Source organism: Bombus vosnesenskii, unplaced genomic scaffold (genome assembly GCF_011952255.1).
Source record: "Bombus vosnesenskii isolate JDL3184/JDL3185 unplaced genomic scaffold, Bvos_JDL3184-5_v1.1 scf7180000013314, whole genome shotgun sequence".
NCBI classification, from domain to species: Eukaryota; Metazoa; Arthropoda; class Insecta; order Hymenoptera; family Apidae; genus Bombus; species Bombus vosnesenskii.
In genome coordinates this window covers 6279199-6304763 of record NW_022882960.1, presented here as the reverse complement: position 1 = coordinate 6304763, position 25565 = coordinate 6279199, and the positions used below count along the sequence as shown (strand labels likewise).

The window sequence follows — 25565 nt, the reverse complement described above, 5'->3', positions numbered from 1 at the left end:
GTGAAAACCGAAAGAGGATGCCCGGATGCTCACCCTCTCTCTCTCTCTCTCTCTCTCTTTCCTCTATTCGATCGAAGGGTTTCTTTCAATCATTCTAACAGCGAATCAATTCGAACGAACGAATTTTTCTCGTTCCACTTCGATCGAAGCATCGTATCTCGTTGGAGAGAGGGCTAGCTCGCGGTGAAAAACGATTAATTAGCCTTCGAAAATCGGTGATGGTCGAAAAGTGGGCAAACCGCCGCCTCGTTAGAAATATTTATCGTAAACAAGTTATTAACTCGTTAACGATAATCGGCCCAGCAGTCTGATCATTTAGCAGCCATTAAATCATTGCCCCTGTATCAATAAGTTCGGTAATTGTACTGTATAATCCAGTAGCCAGCTATTCGCCTCGGTTCTCGATAACGATACAATATGTATTATCGATGGTCGGATAAGCAAATAAATGATAAAACGAACGCACCTGGTAACCAACCAGCTAAATTACAACGATCGTTTCGCGTAACGATTCTGGCCGACGATTGTATAAGGGTTGAAACGAGGAGAAACAAGGAAAAAAAAAAGAAAAAAAAGAAACAAAAAGGAGTCGTGAAACGCATCCGGTGCCTTTGATTATACCAGAAGTCTAGCGGAGATTGGTAATCTATACGGGGACAATGGAAAAAGTTTCGGCCTAACTCGTTCCGGCTAAGAGATCTATATTAAAACTCAGTCGTTTGCAGGATACGACGAAAGGCCGCCGGAAGTCGGACGCTCGAGATATCAAAGTAACTTGACCAAGTTCGTTGATTAGTTTCGCGGAGTAGAAAGCCGGATCGTGCCGTCGTCCTTAATTGCTGCAGCTTCGTCCCCGGCGAAATTATTACTGTCGTTAAAAGTATTTCTGTTCCGATCTGTCGCGGCCCATGCGCCATTCCCACCTACCGCTCATTCCGCTTCCTCACGAAATGGTAATTAATAACGATTAATATCAAGGCTGATACTACTTACGTAAATGGACGAAGCATCAATCGTCGATCCCAGCCAGCTCGGAACATTCGGCAAACATTCCACTTCCTGGAAAACGATATAAAAGCGCGCTCTTAGTAATACCGTAATGGAGGAAATGCGTGCAAACGCATCGCGAATAGATTCCAATCTAACTATAAACGACGAGTAATTACAGAAAATTGTTCGATGACTTTCAACGCTACTCGTTTCCAGACTATTTCCATCGGTCGCTAATGTTCTCGCGTAATTTATTTTAATTAATACAACTTTATTCGCCCGACCAAATCCACGTTTTAATTCGGTCTAATTAAAACAATGCTCGCTTAATTATCGATCGAAATGTACTCTCCGTTACCCCGAAAATTCGGGATCGTCGTTACTCGTATTTAACGAGTTACGTAATATTTTCACCGTAACTATTTTGATTCGTGGAAAATAATGAATCCATCGTAGCCCTACGCTGAATGGACACGGAGGAAGGATATTAATTAAATTTTTTCAAACGCGATTCATTGGCATCGTTATTTTTAATCCCGTTATCGGTCGATGTAACACGCCCACTCGTTATTGTCGCGATTTATCGAGCCGGCATAGGTCATCAACGACAAACTTGGTCAAGCCCGAGAATTCATTTGCGAGCCCGAGTGAAAAAATAAACGACGGCCTTTGTTATCGAACCAGTTTGTGATGTTTGGCCTGCTACGTGGCGCATTAACGTTATTGTACTACCGCGTTTTCCAATATAATCGCGTTTCGGCGTTACACGATGTTGCCATCGTCGACGAAAGCGGACGTGCAATTTGCAGTAACTCCAAACGACAGGTAGTGAGCTCGATCACGCAGAAGTACGGTCAACCGTTGATCCACCGTTGGTGGATATCGAGCTGACCGACGTTTACGCAGCAAGGGCAGACGCATTTCGTGGTGGTTTGTAGACGTAAAAAAAAAAAAGGGTAAACATTTAAAGAGTAAAAAGTACATATCGAAAAGAGAAAAAAAAGTTGAAAATGTAAAGAGATTATTCCTCGTCGAGAATAATTCGAGGACGAGTACGAGTTTCCGCATCTTCGATCGCAATCTGCGTGACATAACCGTACATAACCGTAAAACGTATTTACGAGCATCCTCCGAAGGGTCTCCACTGTACCAATTTACCACAATTGTGAACTATCACGTCGGTCTTAGCAAACTTTAGTGTAATTTCTCCGCAACCGCATACAGCGAATGTCTCGCTACCGTGTCGAGTTTCTGCTCGATCGGGAATACGCGCAGAGAATATCGACTCAGAACGGAGGTATTCAAAGATATCGATGTGAAAAGTCGAAAACAAAAAAAAAAAGATGCGAAAAAGTAAATAGAAAAAAAAATGATATCAAACGACGGAGAAATCGCACAAAAATTGAGAAAACCATAGAGCACACGCACAGCTGTATATATCAGACAATTTTTCGAACAAAACGATCAAAACATATTATAACTTTGGCTCCGACGACGAAATGTCTTTACGAACGTGTGCTACATGAATACACACTAAAAGTCACCACTTTGCCACTGTCACAAAACCACCACCACCACTTGACCATCACTATCACAAAACCAAGCCCCCGGCCCCCTCTAAAAAGCCTCCGACATATAGCACTGAGCCTCGTGTCCGGGGACGTAGTAAAGGGCCGACGACGGCCAGCCCCGAAGGAGGCTAAACACAGAAAACGACGTGTCGACTACGGTGCGACCGAATTAAAACGCATTGTGCATCTAGCCCAGCGCATGTAAGAACGAAACGACTGCAGCATTTTAGCCACGACGTGACGTGCCGTGGCCCCGTTCTCGGTATGCCTATACATATTCATTTTTTCGAATATCTAGTTATGATATATCGACCTTGGAAAACCGATTTTCTCTTATTTTGTTAATATTCCAAAAACTGGTACCCAATTCCCCCGGCCACTTTTGCGTATGCTATTAATCATACTTATAGAACCGTAGTTTGATGATACTTCGTCCTAGATGAAAGTCGGCATGCCTTTGGCACGAAAATATTTTGTTCCGCTCTCTTAACCCAGGACCGAATTTTCGACTGCGCAACTTTAGTCGGCATCGAGTTTTTGCTTCCTGTTATTTATACTTGTGCGTGCCTTTAACGATCCGTTGAATGTGCCGCTTTGGATTTTGGTGGATAATCTAACGCGTATTCACCAGAGAACGATCGGTTCTCGTTGCTTAAGCGAAGCATTTAGAATGTAAATATTTTTTTCCACGAGATCGTAGTAAAACGACTATCTCCCTGAAATTCAATTGAATATCGTTACAACGGATCTTGATCTATCTCTTTTTAATTCTACGAATTATCCGCAATGAAATATAAAACTTGGTCAAAGTTCCTGAAAAAGTTCAAACAGATAAAAATTCGATTTAAATCTTTTACTTTGAACGATACATTTCGCTAGTATGGCTATCGCGATTTGAATAATTCGCTCGTCTCGTTTCAAAAGAAATAGTTACCGCGGCGGGTACGGGCGATCGTTAAAGTAAAAAAATTGATCGACCGAATTCGATCCAGGCTAAATGGGATCCGATAATAGCATACTTTGCGAACGCGAATATTGCAAACGACCATTCCAACGGGAGTAAAAAGAAGTTAAATTCCGTGTTCAGAATTCGTGTCACTGGTAAAGCACAAAGCATGCGGCATCGGGCATGACGTACAAAATTACGTGGCACGAAGCATGCGATTGTATATGCTGATGCATGTATACATGTGTGTGCGTGTATGTATATTTTGTGTGTGTATATGCGCGAAGGGAACGCGCGCGCGCGCGCGCGCCTATCCGCCAAGTCCACCCACGTATTTTCCAAATCCCGCACAACCACCGCATGCCGAGGCACGAAACTTTTTTTCTTCGCTTCTCCATATCTACTTTATACACTTTCCACTTATCGTCTTATATAACCTAAACTTGGTACCACCACTACGATCCTATACGGTTCTCTTTGCTAATGTTGTCGCAACCCTCCTTTTCTTACGGTATTTCGCCAGTCACTCTGACCTCCCCTTCTTCCCCTCCGCACCCCTTCAACCCAGTAATGCTTAACGTTGCCCCAATCCAGGAAAATTTTTTTTTTTTTTTTTTTAGAGAAGAAAAAGAAAAAAGACGTAACCTGTCCATTTGTAATCGGTTTACGCGTATTGCTACATTTATAATGTACGCTATATTGCTATATGCGGCGAACATCGGCGAACAGAATATTCTTTTACCGTTTATGAAAAACATTTTTTCCGGATATGGATGGACATAGAGAGTAGTAACTATATTTTATACCGATTAACGTCTCGTTAAAATGTAGAGAAATAATGTAAACGTTTTACGTTTTGTAAAATACGATATATTTTGTAGTATATGATGTATATTTTACGCTTTTTATCGGACGCGTTGACGGGTACGTGAAATATGAGAAAATTAAAGCAAAAGTGCGGAGGAGAAATGTTTAAAAAAATAAAAACGACGAATGAGAATTTCGTTTTCATAAAGCGGAAACGAGATGAAAAGACGACGTAAATAGGAGAAACCAGTAAATCGTTTTAACCAGGTAGAGGAAAAAGGGGGGAGAAAGAAGACGCGAATAAAAGATCGATAGTTTAAAATTAGCGAAACTCTTGCGACAATTAAATTACACGGTTTCTTGCTGAGGGCAGCCGGTCGAATGTTAACGAGGCTAGCTCGTGCATCGGAAAACATCGGAATCAGGCTGGCAATCGACACACGCCAGAGTCGCGAACATTGTACAGATAAATCTGCCGAGCGGCAAAGCATTCGCCAGGCGGAATTACAGAGAGGCATTTACCGGCCGAAAATGAGCAAACGGAACGGAGAACGGCGATAGTATTTCCGTGTTCCAAAAACAAAAGCAGTTAATCTCGAATACTCGGTCGTAGATCGCTTAATCCACGTTTCGCCGATGTTCGCGCAATGTGGCCGACGCCGCGATGGAATGCCACTTTGGTGCCTGGAATGCGGTGTAACGATCGTAATCACCTAAGATTCAGTTACGGAGGAATGTTTCTCGGGCCGGTATGTGCACGCTCGAGGCCGCGCCGAGGAATTAGAGGAACATAAATAGGTGCGAATTCCGATCGATCACGGAAAATTCGCCGTCGATCGCGAACGGATACGTTTTGTGTCAGCGTGATTAAAACGCACGATCTGTCCCCGCGTTCGATAAATTATTCCAACATAGACATTCGTCTATAGTTCGGTTATTATTTTCGAGAGATACAACTCGTTCCTCGTGGCCTCGATAGCTCGTACCATACTCGAAAGGATTTTTGCGAGAAGGATTATGGACGTATGGAAAGTAAATCGCCGAAACGATAGCATCGACGGATAAACGCAAGAGTTTACGAGAACTCGACGACGATTAAAAAGCGGACGATGCTGCATACGGAGGACTTTTTCTACGTCCATAAGAGACGATTATAAACGCTGCACACGCGCTACGGTTCAAAGTATTGTCGTTTTCGATCGCGTTTGATAATCGGCCGAATTGACTCAGTCACTCCGGCCGACGATTATTTCAACGCCTAGCTCGATTATGCCAACGATTTTTGCAGCGCTGAAACGCACCTTAAGCCGATCTATACCTACGTAGAATAGAATAGAACGAGAGAGATAAAATTGTACAAAATCGTTGGATAATGGATAATGTAAATATAGCGATAGACGCCGTGTAGAAGCGGTTTAGGGTGCTAGATACAATGTTTTGCTTCTATCTACGTCCTTACCCTCTATCACCCAACTTGCCCAGTTTAACCTTGTGACACCTCTGCTCTCCTGAAAAGTCCTCTTAATACCTACCACACAAAACTTGAGTGTCTAATTATTGTATGTTAGAGCGAAGATATTTGTGTTCTTGTTCTCCCGGCAGTTGGATACACAATGCGCGATATTCGGTACAAATGGAACGCCGGCCTACAGTCGGTCGGCATCTCGAACGAGGTGGAACTACCGCAGTTTCGCGTGCTCGGTCACAGGCAACGACATTCAACCATACACCTATCTACAGGTAGATATCCCCCTCTTATTAGTTCTTCCTTCTGAACTTCGTCCAAAAGGCTCGCGCAGATGATTAAATAATTATTGACTTATTGTAACATAATTGTCACACGCGTGTACACGCCGTTATATACAGTACGATATGTGTGAAGCGTTGTTTTCTTTCCTTTTTATAATTCTTAGTTTTCTTGTACATGTATATATTTTAACATTTTCTTTTCTTTGTTTTCAATGTATAATTTCTTTTCTTTTCTTTTCTTTTCCTGTTTATTGACTCGCACCGATATGCACCGATCACCGTTTCGCCTTCTATCGCGAACACAATCGATCGTTCCGATCAAGGAAGAGCTTACCCGTTAGGACGAAACCGTCCCCGGGGCTAACTCATTCGACCAACCGACCGATCGACTAATCAATCGACTTCATCGATCTTTAAATCCACGGAACAAAGGACGAAGACGAACTCTCCCAGTTCATACGAATCCATCGTTTCCGACTTAATCCTCTATCACGGGTCGGAAGTGGACGACGTACTTATTTCACTTACGATCGATCGTACGATCTTATCGTCAGTTTTTCTATGGTAACTATACCGTATGGTAACTATCTCGATACCGTGATTCGAAAGAAGAAAATAATACCGAGTCAACTTCCGACAATCATCCACAACATCAAATCAAACCGACACGACGGGCTCTCAGCGAAATCCAAAGAAAAAAAGAACCGTACGACATTACCGTCATCTTTTTTTCTCGATCGTCTCCGTCGATCGAAAAGATCGCACGAATCAACTACGAGACCACTACACCAAAGAAAATGAACAAACAAACGAACAGCTAATAAATTCCGCTTGCACGTCCTCCTGCGCTCGTGTTCGATCTTTATTGTCCCCCCGTTAAATGGTTCTCTCGTGAGAAAGGCAAAGAATAAGAACGAATGGATGGGACAGATAGATAGAGGAAAGAACGGAGAATAGAACAAAGAGAAAAGAATGGAACGAATAAAGCGAAACACGCACAGATTGAAAGAGAAACAAATAGAGAAAAATTAAACGTTAATCAAACACGTGTGCGTAATAAGAAAGAGAGGGAAATAAAGAGAGCGGACTTGTTGGGGTTTTGACGGGGGTGCGAGGTAAGTGGAGGCCCCCTCGGAGCTGAAACGCGTTTGAGGGCTTCCGCGAAGGTACGTACCAACCGCGGGGGGTCTCTCTATTTTTTCAGTCGGATACACGATGAGGGACATCCGGTACAAGTGGAACGAGGGCCCGAACAGCGTCGGTGTCAGCAACGAGGTCTCCCTGCCTCAGTTCAAGGTCCTTGGTCATCGTCAACGAGCCATGGAGATTAGTCTAACTACCGGTAACGTATGAATAGAACCCCACCCCCACCAACAACCAAAAAAAAATTAATAATTCAACCCTCGCTTTTAACGGTATGGGTAAGGTGGAGAGACACGTTTGCGCTATCCGATGTCCGCAACCACGATGTCGCTCGCAGCAACGTTACTCGACGTTGATCAATCGTCGATCGATCGACCGATATCTCTCTCTTTCTCGCGATCTACGGCCCTCTATGCAGATACGCCACGTAGCTGGATGTGAAATCCTTAGGCTCGTTTCGTCGTTGCTTTTCATCGTCGTTGCGATTCCTAGAGATTTTACGTATTTTACGTACAGCGATTTCTAGTGATTTCTACTGTTACAAATCATTCCTAGAGATTTCTATCGTGTATTCTTAACGAATCCAAACGGTCCCGATTATTTCTAACGATCCCCGATGATTTATTCCTAACGATTGCCAGTGAATGTCAGTAAATTTTATTATTCCTCATAATGCCTAACGATTTCGATTATTTCCGGTAAATTTCCAGTGATTTCAATTATTCATAATAATTGCCATTATCTGAACGTACGGTTCGATCGTTACATTTGCATCACATACAGAAGTATAGAATATGTTTCTGATACGGTGTAATGTAACAATCACATGTCGAAAGTATCAACGAGAAGATACCTCGATAAAGCTTTTTACGTCAGTAACGATCTTCCGATGAGTCTCGTGTCGAAACTGTGCTTCTTCATTAAGTCTCGAGTTAATATCCTTTGGTCGGAAGACAAGCGGTGTAATCGTCGTTCGCGTCGGTACCGACGCATCACGCGAGTAATCTCACCGCAAGACACGTCATCGTTACTCTCTTTCTTTGAAGTTCCATCTGCTCGAAGCTAACGACTGAGCTCATAACCGTGGGATCCGAGCAGCAATCAGACCTTCCGAGCAAATCCCATTTTCCTCCCGTGAACGTCGTTGATTCTTCTTGCGATTCGTAACGGAGAAGACGTAAAGCGAGAAGGGCTATAAACCGACGGGAATTCGCTGGGCGAAAAGAAGCAGCGAGGCAACAACTCGATTTTCTATCCACGCCGATTCCTCGTTCCGTCTTTTCCGCCTCGCTGCCGACCCCGCATAAACCTCTTTTCCTCGAGCACACGCGACATCCTCTTGTATTCTCGAGCACACGCAACAGATCTATCAACACCGCGAAAACTTTGCTTAACATCTTGCGACGCGTATCTGTCTGACGTAACGAAGGGGAACGACGAGATGGAGAGAAAAAGAAGAGAAAGAAAGACAAGAGGGAAGGGAAGAACGTCTCTCCTTGCCTTTCGTAGTCGATATGCATCGTAAAGAGGGCAAAGGGGAAAACGAAAAGAGAAAGAGAGAGATATCGATTCTAAATAGAGAAGGGAAGTATAAAAATGAAAAGGGGCCAGAGTGAAAGAGAGACATGAAAAAAGTAACGACAACTAAAGAATAGAAAGAGACATTTCATGGCGCCTCTCCGTCCCCCTATCCTAACTGTCGATCTTTTCATCGTAGGAAATTATTCGCGGCTGGCCTGCGAGATCCAGTTCGTACGATCGATGGGCTACTACCTGATTCAAATCTACATTCCTTCGGGCTTGATCGTCATTATCTCGTGGGTGAGCTTTTGGCTGAACCGTAATGCGACCCCCGCTCGGGTGGCCCTCGGAGTAACCACTGTGCTCACCATGACCACCCTTATGTCATCGACGAACGCGGCGTTACCGAAAATCTCCTATGTCAAGTCCATCGACGTTTACCTAGGAACGTGTTTCGTCATGGTGTTTGCCTCGTTGCTCGGTGAGTACTCTTCTTACGTGCTCTTCTATAATACGTATGTACAAATATTGTCCGTTCTATATCGTTTATCTTAATCTTCGTATCCGGGAAATTTTATACCGCGTCACGATTTCTCCGTAACAAAGGGAAATTCTCTAGCGTACAAGTTCTCTCAGCAGTTGTATATATATATATATATATATGTATCTTGTTTTATTATTTGTATGGGATCTCTGTCTTTGCAGAATACGCGACAGTGGGTTATATGGCAAAGAGGATTCAAATGAGAAAGAATCGGTTCCAAAAAATCGCAGAAAGTATGAAGACAGCGAGGGAGAATCCAGGACCACCTGGAGTACCTGGTGATCACGGAGATCACGCGCCTAAGCAAACTGTGAGTGTAACATCGACCAATCTGTCGCGCCCCATTCATCTTTCTTTCCGATTAGAATGTTTCTGTTGCTGTCGACATTCCATACCTTTAGCCATGTAAATAGTTCGATCGAATTGATCGAATTGAAAAAAGAAGCAATTTCTAGCTGCGCAGTAGAATAGCGTTATTATTACTAGCGATCATGTTAGTGCTGCCACGTTACTTTTCTTAGTCCAGCATTGCCTTTTTATCGTCATATACCATCAATTATTTTCGCTACTTTTTCGCAAGTTTCAAGTTTTAACGTCATGACACGACACTTTCGACCACGAGGATCAACCGTATAGTTTGTTCGCGATAACCAGAGGTTCGATCCTCGCCGCGCACCAACATGAAAAACAGAGGGACGAAAAAACGAAATATTTTTTTTTTGTCGTTCGAAAAACGAGTGAACCGCGAAAGGTCAAAAGCTAAAAGGTTCTGTGAAAAGAATTCCCATTCGGTCGTGTTACGCCGGTCGATGGTGGCGGTTCGTGTTCGGACATGCGATGCACTATAAATTTTCTTTTAATCTCGGGGATTGTGAAACGAGAACGAAAAATATTAAAGGGAACGCGGGAGGAGGGAAAGGCCAGGGGAGAAACGACAGACAGAAAGAAGACTGGAAAGAAGGCGGTGCCGTCGGATGGATTGCATTGCGGTATCGCGCGTAAAATGTCGCCAGGATAAGGCAGTTTAATTAATTTTGAACTGGATTAATTACTCGCTCTTTGACACGCCGTGCGGACCGCACCGCGCGCGATATAAACAAGAACGCTTCGTGTCGCACGGCTCATTTCATCGGCCGGTTTTGCAGCTTCGGAAAAGAAAAAAAAAATAGCACGCGGCCAAGAGAAAAGGAGCGAGGGGCGTTAATGAAAATGACACATAGATAAAAGCACAACGACGTTGCCCCGATGTCTTTCTCTCTGTTTTCTACTTTCAAACGTGATTAAACGCGGACACGAAGCTTGCATTAACGCGGAAACCGCTTCGTACGTCCGCTAGAGTTCCATTACACTTCGAGCCACAGATTGAACGTAAATGAACGGTGGGAAATAAAGAAGTCGCGTAGATCTTAAAGTCAGGTGAGTCGTTTGATAGATTTGCGATCTACAGTGACTCGTGAAAGTATTTCGATATTTGCCATGAAAAACTTTTGCGTATATGTAGATTGTATGTGTTATGTGAACACTATATAATATATATATATATATATATATATATATATATATATATATATATATATGTCGGGTTATGATTAGAATTTTGGGCGCGTAACAACTCTTCACGTGAATTAGCCATTGTTTTACAAAGCCGAAAGTTTGATGAATAGTATGTTTTACGAATAATAAGTTTAATGAACGCTATTAACAATGTTCTTGGGTTCAAACGGATCCACGGTCAACGGGATAGCTCTTCACTAAGCGTAGACTAATTCTAGACGCAAAATACGATCGTTGAAATGTTCGATGTGTCACTCTCCATGGCAATCGCACGAATGCCAGCCTCGTGGAGATTTTTCTCGCTACGATTGCATTTGTTTTCTATACTCGTTTGGAAGCATCGAGAAGGTTCCAAACGCCGTTGCTAGGCAGTTTCTGCCTGAACTTTGATACATACTCGTTGGAAGCATCGAGAAAGTTCCAAACGCCGTTGCTAGGCAGTTTCTGCCTGGAGTTTGATTATTAATACAATGTATATCCCATTATATCGGCACCTCCGAGGCAACATCACACGAGGCTAGGCCCGCTCCCGAGGCCGCATGCCGCCACAACCACATTTCTCGGAAAAACCATACAACCACCCCAGACCTCCGTTAGGCAAAACGTCCATCCCATGACCGTGACTACGTTCGGCGACCAATTGTCACCTCGAGCCCAATCTCGCTATCTCAAATCTCGAACAATTACAGCTATGATAAAATCTAGGCTAGAGTACTAGAGGATGTTCCCAAAATTTCCAAGGAAAGGCTTCGGTTTTCCTTTCATCTCCGACATATATATATAGTATATAAAACATCTTAAAACTTAGCTGTATAATAAGACTCGACTGTCATGATTATACTGTCAAAATGTAAAACCAAACTGAAAATATACGTAAGAATTACAAGATATTTAGTCGTACACATATATCTAAACAAAAATTAATCCACTACGTAAATAGCCATTTTAATCGTATATTAAGTGTTAAATGTGATCCGATTGAATATTACGATTTATTAATATAGTGGATAATTGTCTGTTTAAATACTTCTATAATCTCTGCGAAATATACATATACTATATATTTGTAATCGTGCAAATGTGTAAATGTACTCAATACATAGTTGTACCGAATATTTTGCAATTTCTATATATATTTTCAGATTTGTTTCAAACATTATCAATATAATCATGATAGTCGGGTCTCGTTACAATGCTAATGAAATCTAAGAATGTTTCGTATTATGAATACACGTAATGTATTCGCAAAAGATTTCTACAAGTATGCAAATAATTTTATGAGTCACTGTAGAATGTGAAATTACGGGAGAGAAAGAATAAAATATAGTAGAACTCGCGTTTGTCCATCCTCGATGTCGCATGCCAATCTACCAAAGTAAGGGGTTCTCCTCGAAAAAGGACACCCCACGCCGAACTGCCGTGTCTCTTGTAAGTGGTCCCGTGTTGTCCAGGAGGTGCGGTTCAAGGTGCACGACCCGAAGGCACACAGCAAAGGCGGAACGCTCGAAAATACCATAAACGGACGAGCCGATGAGGAGGTAGCGCCGGCGCCGCAACATCTTATTCATCCTGGCAAGGATATCAGCAAGCTCTACGGTACGACCAAATATTCTCTATCTCTCAAATTATCGGCTTATATCGAGATTCGTACTCCTTTTACGAGGCATTAAAAAGGCATTAAAAAGGAAGCGAAGTTAAAATATCTGATTCCCTGGGTTGGGGTTAGGTTACCTATTCTTAAATTTTTTTCTATTTTTAAGCTGAATTGGCAGTAATAATCGATAATCCTTAACATAAAATCCTTAAAACCAGATTTGAACAATTGCATAGCGAATTACATAGAAGAATGTTTCATAGTTGTAAATTAATTCTATTCAAGCCTTTTCCCACCGACAGTCAATGGTAAAATTATTCTCCGGCAAGAAGTAAGACACCAATGTATTAATAGAAAAATATATTTACATCTGTACACCACGATAATCGCTTTCTTTAAGAAAAAAAATATACATAATACGAACATACATGTATATGATTTGTTCGTTAAAACAATTTAACGCATAGACGAATTTTTCTTGTCAGGTATGACGCCATCGGATATCGATAAATATTCCCGCATCGTGTTTCCTGTATGTTTCGTCTGTTTCAACCTGATGTACTGGATCATCTACCTGCACATCAGCGACGTCGTGGCGGACGATCTGGTGCTTCTCGAGGAGGCGAAATAAACGAAGAGAACGCGACGATCGCGCGTGTACGATGGACGAAACGTGCGGTCAAAGACAGATACGAAAGTATTGGCAACAGGGGGCAAAGTCGATTCGCAGATGGAACTACGAAATAGGTCTAAAAATATTGAAAAAAAAATCAATGTCCCGCCAGGACTAAAAGTCCTAAGAGTGCGACGGACTAAAAATAACGTTGTGATTAGCTCGATACGAAGGGAGATAGATAAACTGTACAAGCTAGATCGACATTGGCATCCTGGATCGACGAATAGAACTAGAAAAAGAAGAACGAAGAAGTTCGATGCGAGAACGACTAAGGAAACGTATAGAGATCGAGGTTAGCGATTGTTAATGGCTAACTTGACCGCGAACACTGTTTCGATGTGAAATGGAAAGTGTCCAGACCAAAGACGTCGACGAAGAGGTAACAAACGAGCCGGGCGCCTCTGTGCTTCGATCGAGTAAGAGATAGAGACAGCCGCTGGTCAGACCGGTCGGACGACTAAAACGCGCTGTGACTACTTCGTGACATTCCAATCGTAGCGCGCTGATCGTAAATCTCCCTGCGCCTGCGACGTGATCTTCGATTTTACGCGACCCATCGCTGACTCTCGTTCCCATGTTTAATCGCGACGACGACGCGAGCGTATATTATTCACGATACGCGAAAGATTGAAAGTGGAAAACTTGCCATCGCTGGCAGAGAACGAAAACCAAAAAAAAAAAAAAAAAAAAAGAAAGATGCGAACGAAATAGAAAAACGGAGAACAGTAAAGAAAACAAATTCAAAAACTAAAACTGCGAATCCACGAGCGTGCATACCTTAAACATTGCCAGTCTAGGTACCTAGGTCTTTAAAAAAGAAGAAGAGAATACCTTCGATATAAACACTTGTCAATTTAGCCACCATTATATACATACATATATACATACATATAAATAAATATATATATATATACATAGTAAAAAAAATTAACTAAACGTAAGGGAAAACACAAAATAAAAGCCCGTCAGTTCGAGATCGACAAATCGAGACGAGGCCGATGGAAAACGAGAAATTCTAAGAACGAGTCGATCGAGAATTCAACGATCGTCGCTCGAATGGCGCTCGAGTGTACATGTGATTGAGCAGAACGACGAAGAATCGCGTGAATCTGCGTGTGCGAGATCGCGTGACTGTGTGTGTGCGCGCGCGCCACTGTCCTACGTGTACAAGTGCGTGCCTTCGTGTGTGTCTGCATGCGTGCCTATACATGTGTATATATGAACGTGCGTATGTACGTGCGTGCGTGCGTGCGTGCGTGCGTACGTGCGTGCGTGCGTGCGTGCGTGCGTGCATGCGTACATGCGTGCGTGCGTGCGTGTGTGTTACTCTACGAGCGCCAGCGCACGTGCACGAAAGAATAAAGAGTGGAGGAGAAAAGGTTTTTGTTTCGAACGAAGACAAAAAACGGTTCACTACCGGAGACTGGTGCGACTTAATCCGTTAAGTAAGTACGTTTTAAGTATCTACGTATGTAAGGAGACATACGTGTGCATGTGCCGCGTAAATGCGTTACGTACGTACGCGCATGCACGTTAGGTAATTACGTGCAGACACACGTACACGACTATCCGCGCGTCGACAACACACGAGGTAACGGATCCTCGAGAAGCGTCCTCGCGATGAAATACGATCGATCCTTCGTCTGTATCGAGTCAGAAGAAAGATCGATCGCGACGAATCGCAAAGCATCCCGATGGACGCGGCCGGATCGACGAGCGGAGCGAGCAACAATTTCAACGCGAGTCGCATCATTTCGAGGTAGAGCTGTTTTCTCGAATGTCTTTTTTATTGCCACGAACGTTATGTGTGTCCGTTTCATTTTATACCACTTTTTTACCATTTATAGAACTCGTCGGACGAAGCGACTTTTATATTTCCGTCACTTCTATGATCGCGATCCTCCCTCGGAATCGTGTAACTTCCGTGGAATCGTCGCGGCGCGCAACCCTGTACGTGTTCGTGTACGTGGCTCAACGGGGAGTAACTTTTTAGCTCGTACTACTACGTAGCCGCGAAAAAAAAACTGTTATACGTAGAGATCTACTCCCAGAACGTACGATTAGGTCGGACGTAAGAGTTATTCCAATTTTTCGCGAAATTGCAAAACACGAGGTTGGGAGAGGCCAGCCAAGGAGGAGTCCGCAAATTGAACGCGAGCCGCTCCAGGCTGCGGAGTAAGCTTTTTTCCTCCCGTCGTTTTAGCGTTGAAACGGAACACGAAAAGAAAAAGAGAAGCGCACCGCGATCAAACGAAATCAAACAGCTTTTTTCTGTTTAGTGGCACGCAGGCGTAGAGAAACGCTTTCGCGAAAACGATTTAAAATACGTCCTCGCTGAAGAATACGGTAGAGAGGACAGAAGGGAAGAGAAGCGAGAGAGCGACGCGAGAATCTCGAGGAAACAGAAAAGAGAAAAGAGTAAAAAAGATCTCCTTTGAATCGTCCTTCTTTTAATGGTTCTTCTTAGTCGCGCGTCACTCTGCAACGAGTTATTCCCAACCGTAACCGTAAACGCAACGTAAACGCTCTTGTTTCCCATTCGAAATACTTGTGACGTTCTATCGAGCAAAACGACAAACGAAATTGTAAGCGAAGAACGGTGTCGCGATGGTTCGTGCGACGCCGTGCATAAAGCACATCCGAGAAAACGAGCAGCGATCGCATTTATCCTCGCGCGTGGATTAGTTTTACCGTCGAACACATGTACACCGCGGCGCGGTCCTTCCGTGGAGAGGCCCTTGGTCTTCCCCGGTAGCTGTTCCGTCGGTACGTTTTTGCCGAGTTAATTAACGCCAATTGTATGCCGTTCTACTTCCGTCTTTTGGATACTCCATGCTGTATGCTCGCATTTTTCCATCCACCATCTCTCCTACTCACTGTGTGCGACCGCGCGCGTTCACGGACACGGACCTTACCACATCCACGAACGCCAGAGTCGCACACACGAACGAGAATCATCTTGATTCCCCAAGTGCATATACGCATACGTACGTACGTACATGTAACACACTTCTGCTTTCCTGTCTCTCCTTTTCATTTCATCCCTCGTCCCTCTTTCTCTCTGTCTCTTCTGTCTCTTCCAACGTGGTTTGCTGGCTGCAGACTGGGTCGTGGAAGCTTGCCATTCAGGATATCGACCAGCTGACACGCCCAACCCGCCCACCACCCTCTATTCTTCTCTCTCCTTCTCACTGTCCATGTCTGCCTCTCTTTCGCTCAAATTCTTTTCCTGTCTTTCGCGTCTGTCTCTCGATCTCTCCGTTTCCTTCTTTTTCCCGAGCGCTCTCCGCCGCTCTTCTCTACAATCGCCAAACAGTCCGTTTGCCAGACGCTCTTGCTCATTGTGCATTTAATAAGGAGCTTCTTGCCTTGGTACTCTGCGAGAATTCTTTATAAAAGTAGGTAATCTTGCTCGAGGATCTCCTTGGTCGCCATCCCCCTCGAATATACGGAAGAAGTGGCCGAGGGAAGTTCGTGTTTGGCCGTCCCGTTCCACCACCCTCCAAAAACCCGTGCAACTTACGAGAGAACGAATGCCCCTTGATTAACCTCGCCACCACCGTCGTTGTTATCGGCGCGTTGCATCACGCGTTTGCTTGTTATTACGTCGCATGATCGAACGATACACCGTTGAAGGGGCGACGCTCTTTCGATCTGTGTCGATCGGGCGAGAAAACGATAGTCGAAGCGGTGATACGCACCCAAAGAAGATGAAGGCAAAAGGGTCAATCGATTCTGGCAGCGAGGTGGGACGGGACGTAAATTAACATTCTTAACCCTCGTTCGTCTCTTCGTTCTGCACGTATTATGATGATAATTGTAAGTAATATCGACGATACTTCCACGTCCGCCCCAACGGAAGCATTATTACGCAATTTATATATAATTGTACATCTGTTATCTACTTGGAGTCTCTATTATAGCGAAAAAGAAAGGGAAAAGGAACTAGCGTTTTATCGTTGTGATATATTCTACAGTGTCTATATGCATTTATTCATACGTATATCACGTATGCATTCATGCATACCCACGTGTTTGTACGTATGTACGTTATATACGTGTGCCTATTGTTTACGTTGAATCTATGAAGCCGTGTGTGCGCGTGTACACGAGGAACTGGCACGTCCACGAAGGTGACGAGGGTAAGGAGCTCTTCCGTAGCGAGCGAACTGTAATAGGTAGTTAGGCTAAGCTACAAGCGAATTATACCGATAGAACGAAGGAAAAAACCATTCTCGATAAATCGTTTCGTTTTTCTCATCTTCTTCTCCATTTTATTTCTGCCGCCATGAACTACAAATTAGATAATAATCCAAGTGCACGAACAGAACACCGAGGAAACGAAACTGTAATGATACAGAAAAGTCGGTAGACCGATTCGGTGAATCACGGACAGATCGCAATCGTGTACACTCGAACATTTCCTGTCCATTTCTGCGCGAAATGATTACGTGTGCGTGTATATATATATACATATATATATATATATATATATATAAGCTTATTCGATACGTTTCGGCGGAAAGTAAACGCGCGCGAAGGCGGAAACGCAATAGATACGTTCCAAGCGGAAAAAGATAGAGAAATCTCATATAGGATGTAACTCATACCTCGTACGTATATATTCACACACCTAGACACACGCACACACATCTACGTACACAAACATATATAAATATATATATAATCTATATTTTCGAAAGTTCATTCGAGGAATGTTTCTCTCACCGTTTAGATCTCGAGCACCCTCGAAACACCAGGTTACGTCGAAAACACGATTGGATAACGATTGGCAAGCGAACAAACGTCGATTCGCGACAAAGTGTCGAAACGATAACGCTTGGAACTTTCTTAACGTTTCTCTTCCCCGACGACGCCACGCGTGAGAAAACAGAGAAAAAACAGTTGAAAAAAGGAGAAAGAAATTCTTAATCCGCGATATAACGTCATTACGAACAAGCTGACGCACGTGTTAAAACGTGCCTTGAAAATCGCGCGCCAGTTCCTCCGAACCGACCACGGTCAATTATTATTATTGCTATGATTATTATTATTACTATTATTATTATTACTATTATTATTATTATTATTGTTATTATTATTATTATTATTATTATTGATACTATTATACTAATATATATATATTATATACATAAACGTTTTAAGGATGAAAAATAAGAAATTTACGACGATCTCTGTCCTCTGGCAGGATAAAAGACAAAAGAACAAAAAAAAAATGAAGAAAAGAAAATGAATAAGAGAAAAGGTGAAGACTCGCGTTACCGACGGTCACCTACGTATATATATAGATATAAATATTACCACGTAATTATATTGCCGAAATGAAACGATATCGTTTAATTACCGGTGAGCAGCATCGACGCGCGCGCAGGCATCTCGGCATTTAAACGAGACGAAACAAATGAAAAAGAAAGGATGAAACCAAAACGTTAAAAAAAAAAAAAGAGAAAAATAATGAAAATAGGGAGAAAGAGAAGAAACCTATTAATACTATACAAATCGATCATCTTGTAAATACGAGTTTTATACAGAGCGATTGTATTCGTTAAAGAAAAAAAAAACAAAGAGTACCTACTGCGGAATAATATATACATATTATATATATATACATATATATATACATATTATATATATATAAATATATATACGCAAATGTAGTGCACACGAGAATGTGACTGTTCGCACATATTTAGGTAAATCACTTTTAAAGTATAGGGAGAAAAAAAAACAGAAGAAGTAGACTGGAGGCACGTCGGGGGACCGAAGTGAGTACGTACATTCGTTCGTTCGTTCGGTAGTGAGTGATTAACTGGAAAAAATGTTGTTAAATTAGTGTGAGAGGAAGGAAGACAAAGAGAAAGAGAGAGAGAAAGAGAGAGAGAGAGTATTTAAGTATTTCAAATAAAAAAAGAAAAAAGAAAACGTAGCGAATGATTGATACGCGGCGAGCGAGAGTATTTTCCAAAATCGACGAATCGATCGAGAATCGTGCACCAAACAACGTAGACGACCGTACGACCACGATGTTCGAATTAGTTTACGATTTTCACGATTTTTCACGTCTACCCCAGAGAAATTCGTTGAGATATCGAACGAACGTGCAGGATCGAAACGATTCTACCGCTAACGATTCCAAAATAGAACCAAATCAATTACTCGATTTTCTACGATCGTTCGAGCATCCTTGAGCCCTATCACGAAGTTCGGGAAACGCATAATTGCTCAAAACGAAACTCCTCGATCGGCGTACGCTTCGGTGTGCAGAGATTTTCTTTTTGAATCAACGTTGTTTATTCGCGTGTAACGGCAGAACGCAAAGAATCTCGCTCTTCATCTTGTTTCTCATTGTTCGAGGATACTCTACGGAATATGCACACAGAAAGAAGAAAATGTTCCTATCGAGAGCGTAAAGTATTTTCTACGATAGATCGACCAAGTGGAACGAAGGTTTTTTTCGTCGGCACGATTCGATATCGTGGTCGATGGTCGTCCTCGTCGATGCACCGATATCGTAAATGAAGAAGAAATCAAGCCACGGGCGTGCACACGACAAGACCATGTGAGTTCAAATCGCATTGTAACGAAAACTGCCAACTTCATATTGCAATATACGTTTTAGTCAATCGTGGCGATGAATGGGGGGGGAAAATAAAAATAATAAACCAGTCGACGAAACAAAGGAATTAGAGAAAAACAAGCACTAAGCGACTAAGGAATTGGAAAATCTGTCTGAACGGGTGTTAAACTCCTCGAGACCTATTTTCGGTTCGACGATCGATCGATAGCAGGAGAATACTCGGAGCAACGTTTCTCCCGTTGTATTTTCGTTGCACCCAGTTCGATTTCACGACGAACGATCCGCGGTTCGTTGCACCGCCGCTTTGCTGTTCGCGTCGACGCACGGGACGAAACGCGCGCAAGCTCAACGATCTCGCGAAACACGACGAACATTTCGATCAACTCGAATATAGCGATGTATCTTCGAACGGATAAACCGTGTTCAACGTGTTTTGTAACCTGTATCCGTTCCCTTAGGTTTCGTAGCCGAACAAAAGAACAAAACAATTTGTATCATCCTGCTCAAAATAAAATTAACACCGCCGGGTTACGAATATATACGATTGGGCGTGTCTGACTACACGTACGAACATACGAATTGATTTGGCAGCCAACCTTTTTGATTTAGGAAAATTACAAAGTAGAGAAAAAGAAAGAAAGCGACGGAGAAGAATTGAATCGAAAGAGATACATACGTTCGGAGTAACTCGTTGCTCAAATCTCGGTTTTTAAGCGAAACACCGATGTTAATGTGAACATTTCGTTTTAACGTTGCTCGTAGCATATTAAAAGAGATGGAAAAAAAAAGAAAAATAAAATAACAAACATGTGAACTTTGATCGATGGATATTAATAAGATGGTTTACATTGGACTCGAACAACTATCGAATATTTATAATTTAATTTAGCCTCCCGTTGCTTTCATACCATGCTGTGTGTGTTTATTAGCGAACGAGATTCTTGAGACTTTCATGACCTCGCTTTTTTGCAGTTTATATCGTTCGAGGTTCCAGCGGGTGTAAATCATTTTTACGATCTTAATGGATCTGCTTTAACGCCGTCGCGAGTACGACCGAGTTTATTCTCCAGGACAGCTTGCATTCTTTAAGCAAATTAACTTTTTATGATCCAGCGTCACGTATGGCGTGACGGTCGAACCATACGTCGAGTTGATAAACGTTTTTCAAACGAAAAATTGTTGATCTATTGATTAAATAATAAAACGAAAGGTCCAGCCAGTTTGATACACTTAACATGGTATACTATATTTTTCATTGAGAAAAATATAAATGGAAAAGTCGAGGATGATATTGAGAAAGTTGTATATACAATGGATTCCAGTATTTCGGTACAAGTTGCACGAAACACCAACGAAACTTCTCGCACTATTTTCCAAGAGGAAACGATTCACACTTTGAAACCTCGAACAATATTAGCAGGCGTCGGGCGTAAATATACGCGAGCGTATTCGGCGAGAACGGTGTATTTCTGTTCTCAGGTTTGATCAACGAGAAAGCATGTCCCGCTTCGTATTACGCAAGTTTGCAATTTCGTTCGCGTAGCTGCCAGAATCTTCCGGGATTTGGCACGTTTCTACGTTCGTAAACCGCTTGAAAACTTCGAAACCCCTTCGAATCGGAGCTCTCCAACCCGCGTTACATACAGCGAAGAAAAATAAACGAGTTGTTCCAAGAGTATACCAAACCGGAGCCGTGCGGAACGTCTTCGATCGGATGGCGAACGACCGCGAATGTAAAAGATGCGGAATTCAACGGCCGAAGATCGGATACAGTGATCGTGCTCATGGACGACCGAAGGAAGAAGAACGAAAGTACGACGAGGTATCGCGCGACGGACTGTCTTGACGAGAGTATCAAATTCTAAAATGTATTTAATAACACACACTAATTGCATTATGTTGTAGAAACGTATTCTACGGTCGTTAACGATAAGAAGAACAATGTAGATACACGCAGTCAACACATTCACATATACATGTACGTACACGATATATAAGCAAAAACGAACACATACACACATAAAGAATAATACTTATATACATGCATACACGCAGTACATAACACGATACAATATACACGTACACACGAAGCATACCCCGTAGGTTGGGTGATTACCATCTCGATGCGATTATACATATATATAATTAATTATAAATATATATATAAATATAAATATATACATATACCAGCACTTGGTAGATATAGGTACACCCATACGTTTACCTATACTACCTTAAGAAAGAAAATTAAATAAAATTAAACAGAAGGAAAACACATCTACGTGGCTGTAACGCGCTGATTCTACGAAAAAAATAAAGAGAGAGAGAGAGAGAGAGAGCGCGCGCGACGAGAGACGAAAAGAGAAGAATCGGCTAGGGAAAGAGAGGAGAGAGAAGAAAAAAGGACGCGCGAGAATGGACAGTGTTGCATTTTGCACGACAGGGGCGTATATAGCAGTGCGAACATACATACATACATAACACACAATAGCGTAGACTTAATAGAATCCGTGAGAGTGTGGCTGATTTAATCGGGAGAGCGTGATTCGTCCGTGAAAGAATGTCCGCGTGTACACTATTGCATACGTGGTACGTGCGTGAGTATCTCCGTGGTCTGTATTTTATTGCGGAAGTTCCTGTTCCTCGAGAATTAACGAGAAGACATTTAGACGAAGACGATGATAACGACGATGCAAGTAGTCGAGAGCGGATGACAAAGTCGAGCCGTGAGAGTCACCGAGTTTTTGTAGATCCTTAAAGAACAAAAAAAAAAAAAAATAAGAAAAAAATATACCGATTGCGCGGGTGCCTCGATATCTGCCCGATTGTTCGATCTTTTTCCTGCGTTTCGTTCGAGAAGAGTCGAGAATCTCGTTTTGCAACCACGACCACGAAAAACATTTTTGTCCGCATGAGAAACGAAATAGAATCGATTGGCGAATGTGATATACCTATATTTCCTTTTCAGATTAGAGAGACGACGAGAAACGATATAGAGAATATAAAAAAAAAAAAAAAAAAAAAGAAAGAACGGGCAGATTACGGTACGCCCTTGATATATGATTAGCCGTGCGCCATTAAAGAAATCGTTTTTTGTAATATCCGAATAAAATGCATGGTCGACGACAACGTATATAAATATCAGCTCAATTACCATGATCGTCCCACAAAAAGGCGACTGTCCGCTGAAGAATAACCAATCCCACCCTGTCAACGAATGGCTATTGGAGAACGCGCGTGCATAGACAAAAATTTATCCTCGTAATCACGACTATATAGATTACGCGGTACAAACGAAAATTCTATCGACGTGAAGGCAAATTCTAGGCTATCTTTAACGCTCACCGAATGCCAAATAGAAAATTGTTCGTTATACGAGAGAAACGAGAGCGATTTATATAACCTACCAAAAGACCAAAGAATACACGAAAGGCGAAACTCAACGAAAGCAACGTTCAGTCTTTGATACTTTCCAAACCTAACATCTTTTCGTTACTCGCCTTCCACTATTGCTCTTCTTCTATTTTTGTTTCTTGTTTTTAACGCTATTCTGGTAATATTACGCTTGATCGTCTTTGTTGCGCAACAACATGAGCAAGCGCTAAACCGCGCCCGTCGTGTTACGCGAATCGTGTAAATCGAATTACAATGTCTCTCGAACCATCTCACTCGCGATATTTTCAACGAGCATCTTGACAACTGGAACAACCGAAGCTTTCTCTAGCTTTCTTTGTAACAGGCCAATACCTCGAAACCTATTCCCTCTCCCATTTAGCAATGTCTATCAATTACGAATAAAATTTTATTTGGTTTTCAATATAAATTACCGAGAGACGATATTCAATGGAAAGATAGCCAATCTTCGTTCCATCGTTTTGCAAGAATTCAAGACGCTCTTCTTGCAAAACAGTTTACATTCGTAGTCGAATGAATTTTTGACTGGTAGAATTGAAACGATCCACTATTACATCATAACAATGGTATACCGACACCTTGGGTAATGCAATGAAATTGCGAAAAATTCAAAGTTAATAATCTAAAGGAGGATAATTATCCGTAGAAATTTCCTGAGTTTCTATCTTTTGTATCGGATACAAAAATAAAAATGTTAAATATAAGATAAGATATATATGGAATGAAATTTATAGTACGACGTTTGACCACTTTTCCGAGCCTCTCTCCACTTGCGACGTTAAAGGGCTACAAATTTAAATAAATAAATTTTTACTCCGATATGTCGTGAACTGTAACGTCCTACAAACTGAAATTATCAGTTATTGGAAATATCGATTTTGTTCGATAAATATCAAATTAAAGTTATTTTTCAATTAAATAGCGGATATTTCATTCTGCCAGTGGAAGATTAATTTCCGTTCGCAGCGTTTCGTCGTACACCGTGCTTCACCTTCGTCCACTGCAGCAATATTTTCGCGTTCTCATCGATAGCTACGCGTTTCTTCTCATCATTCGTAGTTCACGATCGTGAAACTGACATCCAACGAGCGCGATTCGAGGCGAAACGATTACATTGTAAATAAATCAGATGATATTAAAAAACTCAAAGAGAGAGGGGAAAAAGAGAAAGGGAGAGAGAGAGAGAGAGAGAGAGAGAGAGAGGAAAGAGTGAGAGAGATTCATAAATGAGAGAATACGAATGTGAGAGAAAATGTGAGGGAGAAAATGCAGATGCGATAGGGGAAAAAGAGAGAATGTACATATATGAGCGTGTGTATTAATAAGTTATAATACGCAATCGCGTATTAAATGCGTTAGAATCGGAGAATCGCTCGTGCTAACTGCCGAGAAAAGGACATATTAGGGGACGTAAGCGTGCCCTCGCGTTCGTGTGTCGTTTAACTAAAAAAAGGATTTAAGAAATATATTATATATATATAGGAAAGATAGAAAAAAATGAGATGGTCAAAAGAAAAGATAAAAAAGGAGTAAATAAAACAGAGGCTCTCCTAGTTACTTGCTCATTGAAATAATATTCTAAATAACGTTCGTAACGGAACAAAAGTCTAGATATGCATCAGTATAATGAAAAATAATTTTACGTACGTATAAGTAAGATTCACGCGCGCGCGGCTGCAGTCATGCGCGCGCATACACGCGCCATTTCTTTACTTTTCAAACTATGGGTCTTTCGAACCCAATCTTACCAGTGATCCATATCGATCTCGAAACTTCGCGACTTGTTCCGTGAAATCCGTAGAATATATCGAAAGGTTGTAATATTTTAACGATATTTTCGAGTAATAGCTACTGTTACAAAGGAAAACGAAAAGAGAGATACGATCCTTCCCTCCCTTTATTAATATTTATAAGTTCATGCTTCCTAGCGAAAGAATATTGATATAGTAACGGTGGAACTTCGACTTAATCGAGTAGTAGAAATTGTTAAAAGATTATAAATATCGAAAGTAGACCGTAGAATCACTTTGCAACATTGGTGCTTTTTATATATATATATATATATATAAAATATATAAAAAATATATATATAAAAAATATATATATATATAACGAAAAGAAATAAAACGTTTCTAGATTCCGCACTGAAACATAACCCATACTATTTCCAACGATTAAGCACGGTATACATTTTTTATTCAGTGTAGTAAGTACTCGATAAATCAGAAGGATTTAATTGAGGACTGTATTTATGACGCAATTAATTTCATGAAATTGCATAATTGTTTGTAAATCCACTACAGATGAAAAAATAGTTTTCATTTTAAAAATATACAGAAAATTATTCATAGAAAGTTTTTAATTGCGTTTGTATAAATATAGGGGAATATCGGGAAAAAGTGTGGTGTCGTGCGCGTGCCTGTTCGCCGCTGTGCGTTCACGAAGGATCACGATTTCT

At 41.8% G+C, this 25565-nt stretch overlaps 1 protein-coding gene and 1 long non-coding RNA gene across 10 annotated transcripts in view; one reads left to right on the top strand and one right to left on the bottom strand.

The window, feature by feature from the left end:
* LOC117235106 overlaps positions 1-3180 on the bottom strand; it is a 108749-nt gene extending 105569 nt beyond the window's left edge. The window contains exon 1 of the long non-coding RNA XR_004493621.1: positions 994-3180. This is a non-coding gene — a long non-coding RNA (uncharacterized LOC117235106). The remainder of the gene's footprint in view (positions 1-993) is intronic.
* LOC117235095 (gamma-aminobutyric acid receptor subunit beta) overlaps positions 1-13792 on the top strand; it is an 86412-nt gene extending 72620 nt beyond the window's left edge. For 2 of the 9 annotated variants that reach the window (XM_033496813.1, XM_033496812.1), the window contains exons 6-10: positions 5917-6054; positions 8924-9208; positions 9433-9581; positions 12259-12421; positions 12905-13792. In XM_033496813.1, coding sequence (XP_033352704.1) covers positions 5917-6054; positions 8924-9208; positions 9433-9581; positions 12259-12421; positions 12905-13050 — 881 coding nt within the window. In that variant the 3' untranslated portion in view covers positions 13051-13792. Of the gene's footprint in view, positions 1-5916; positions 6055-7267; positions 7406-8923; positions 9209-9432; positions 9582-12258; positions 12422-12904 lie in introns of all 9 variants that reach the window. The other 7 variants (XM_033496811.1, XM_033496810.1, XM_033496818.1 and 4 more) reach the window with 5 other exon arrangements.
* The last annotated feature ends 11773 nt before the right edge of the window (positions 13793-25565 follow it).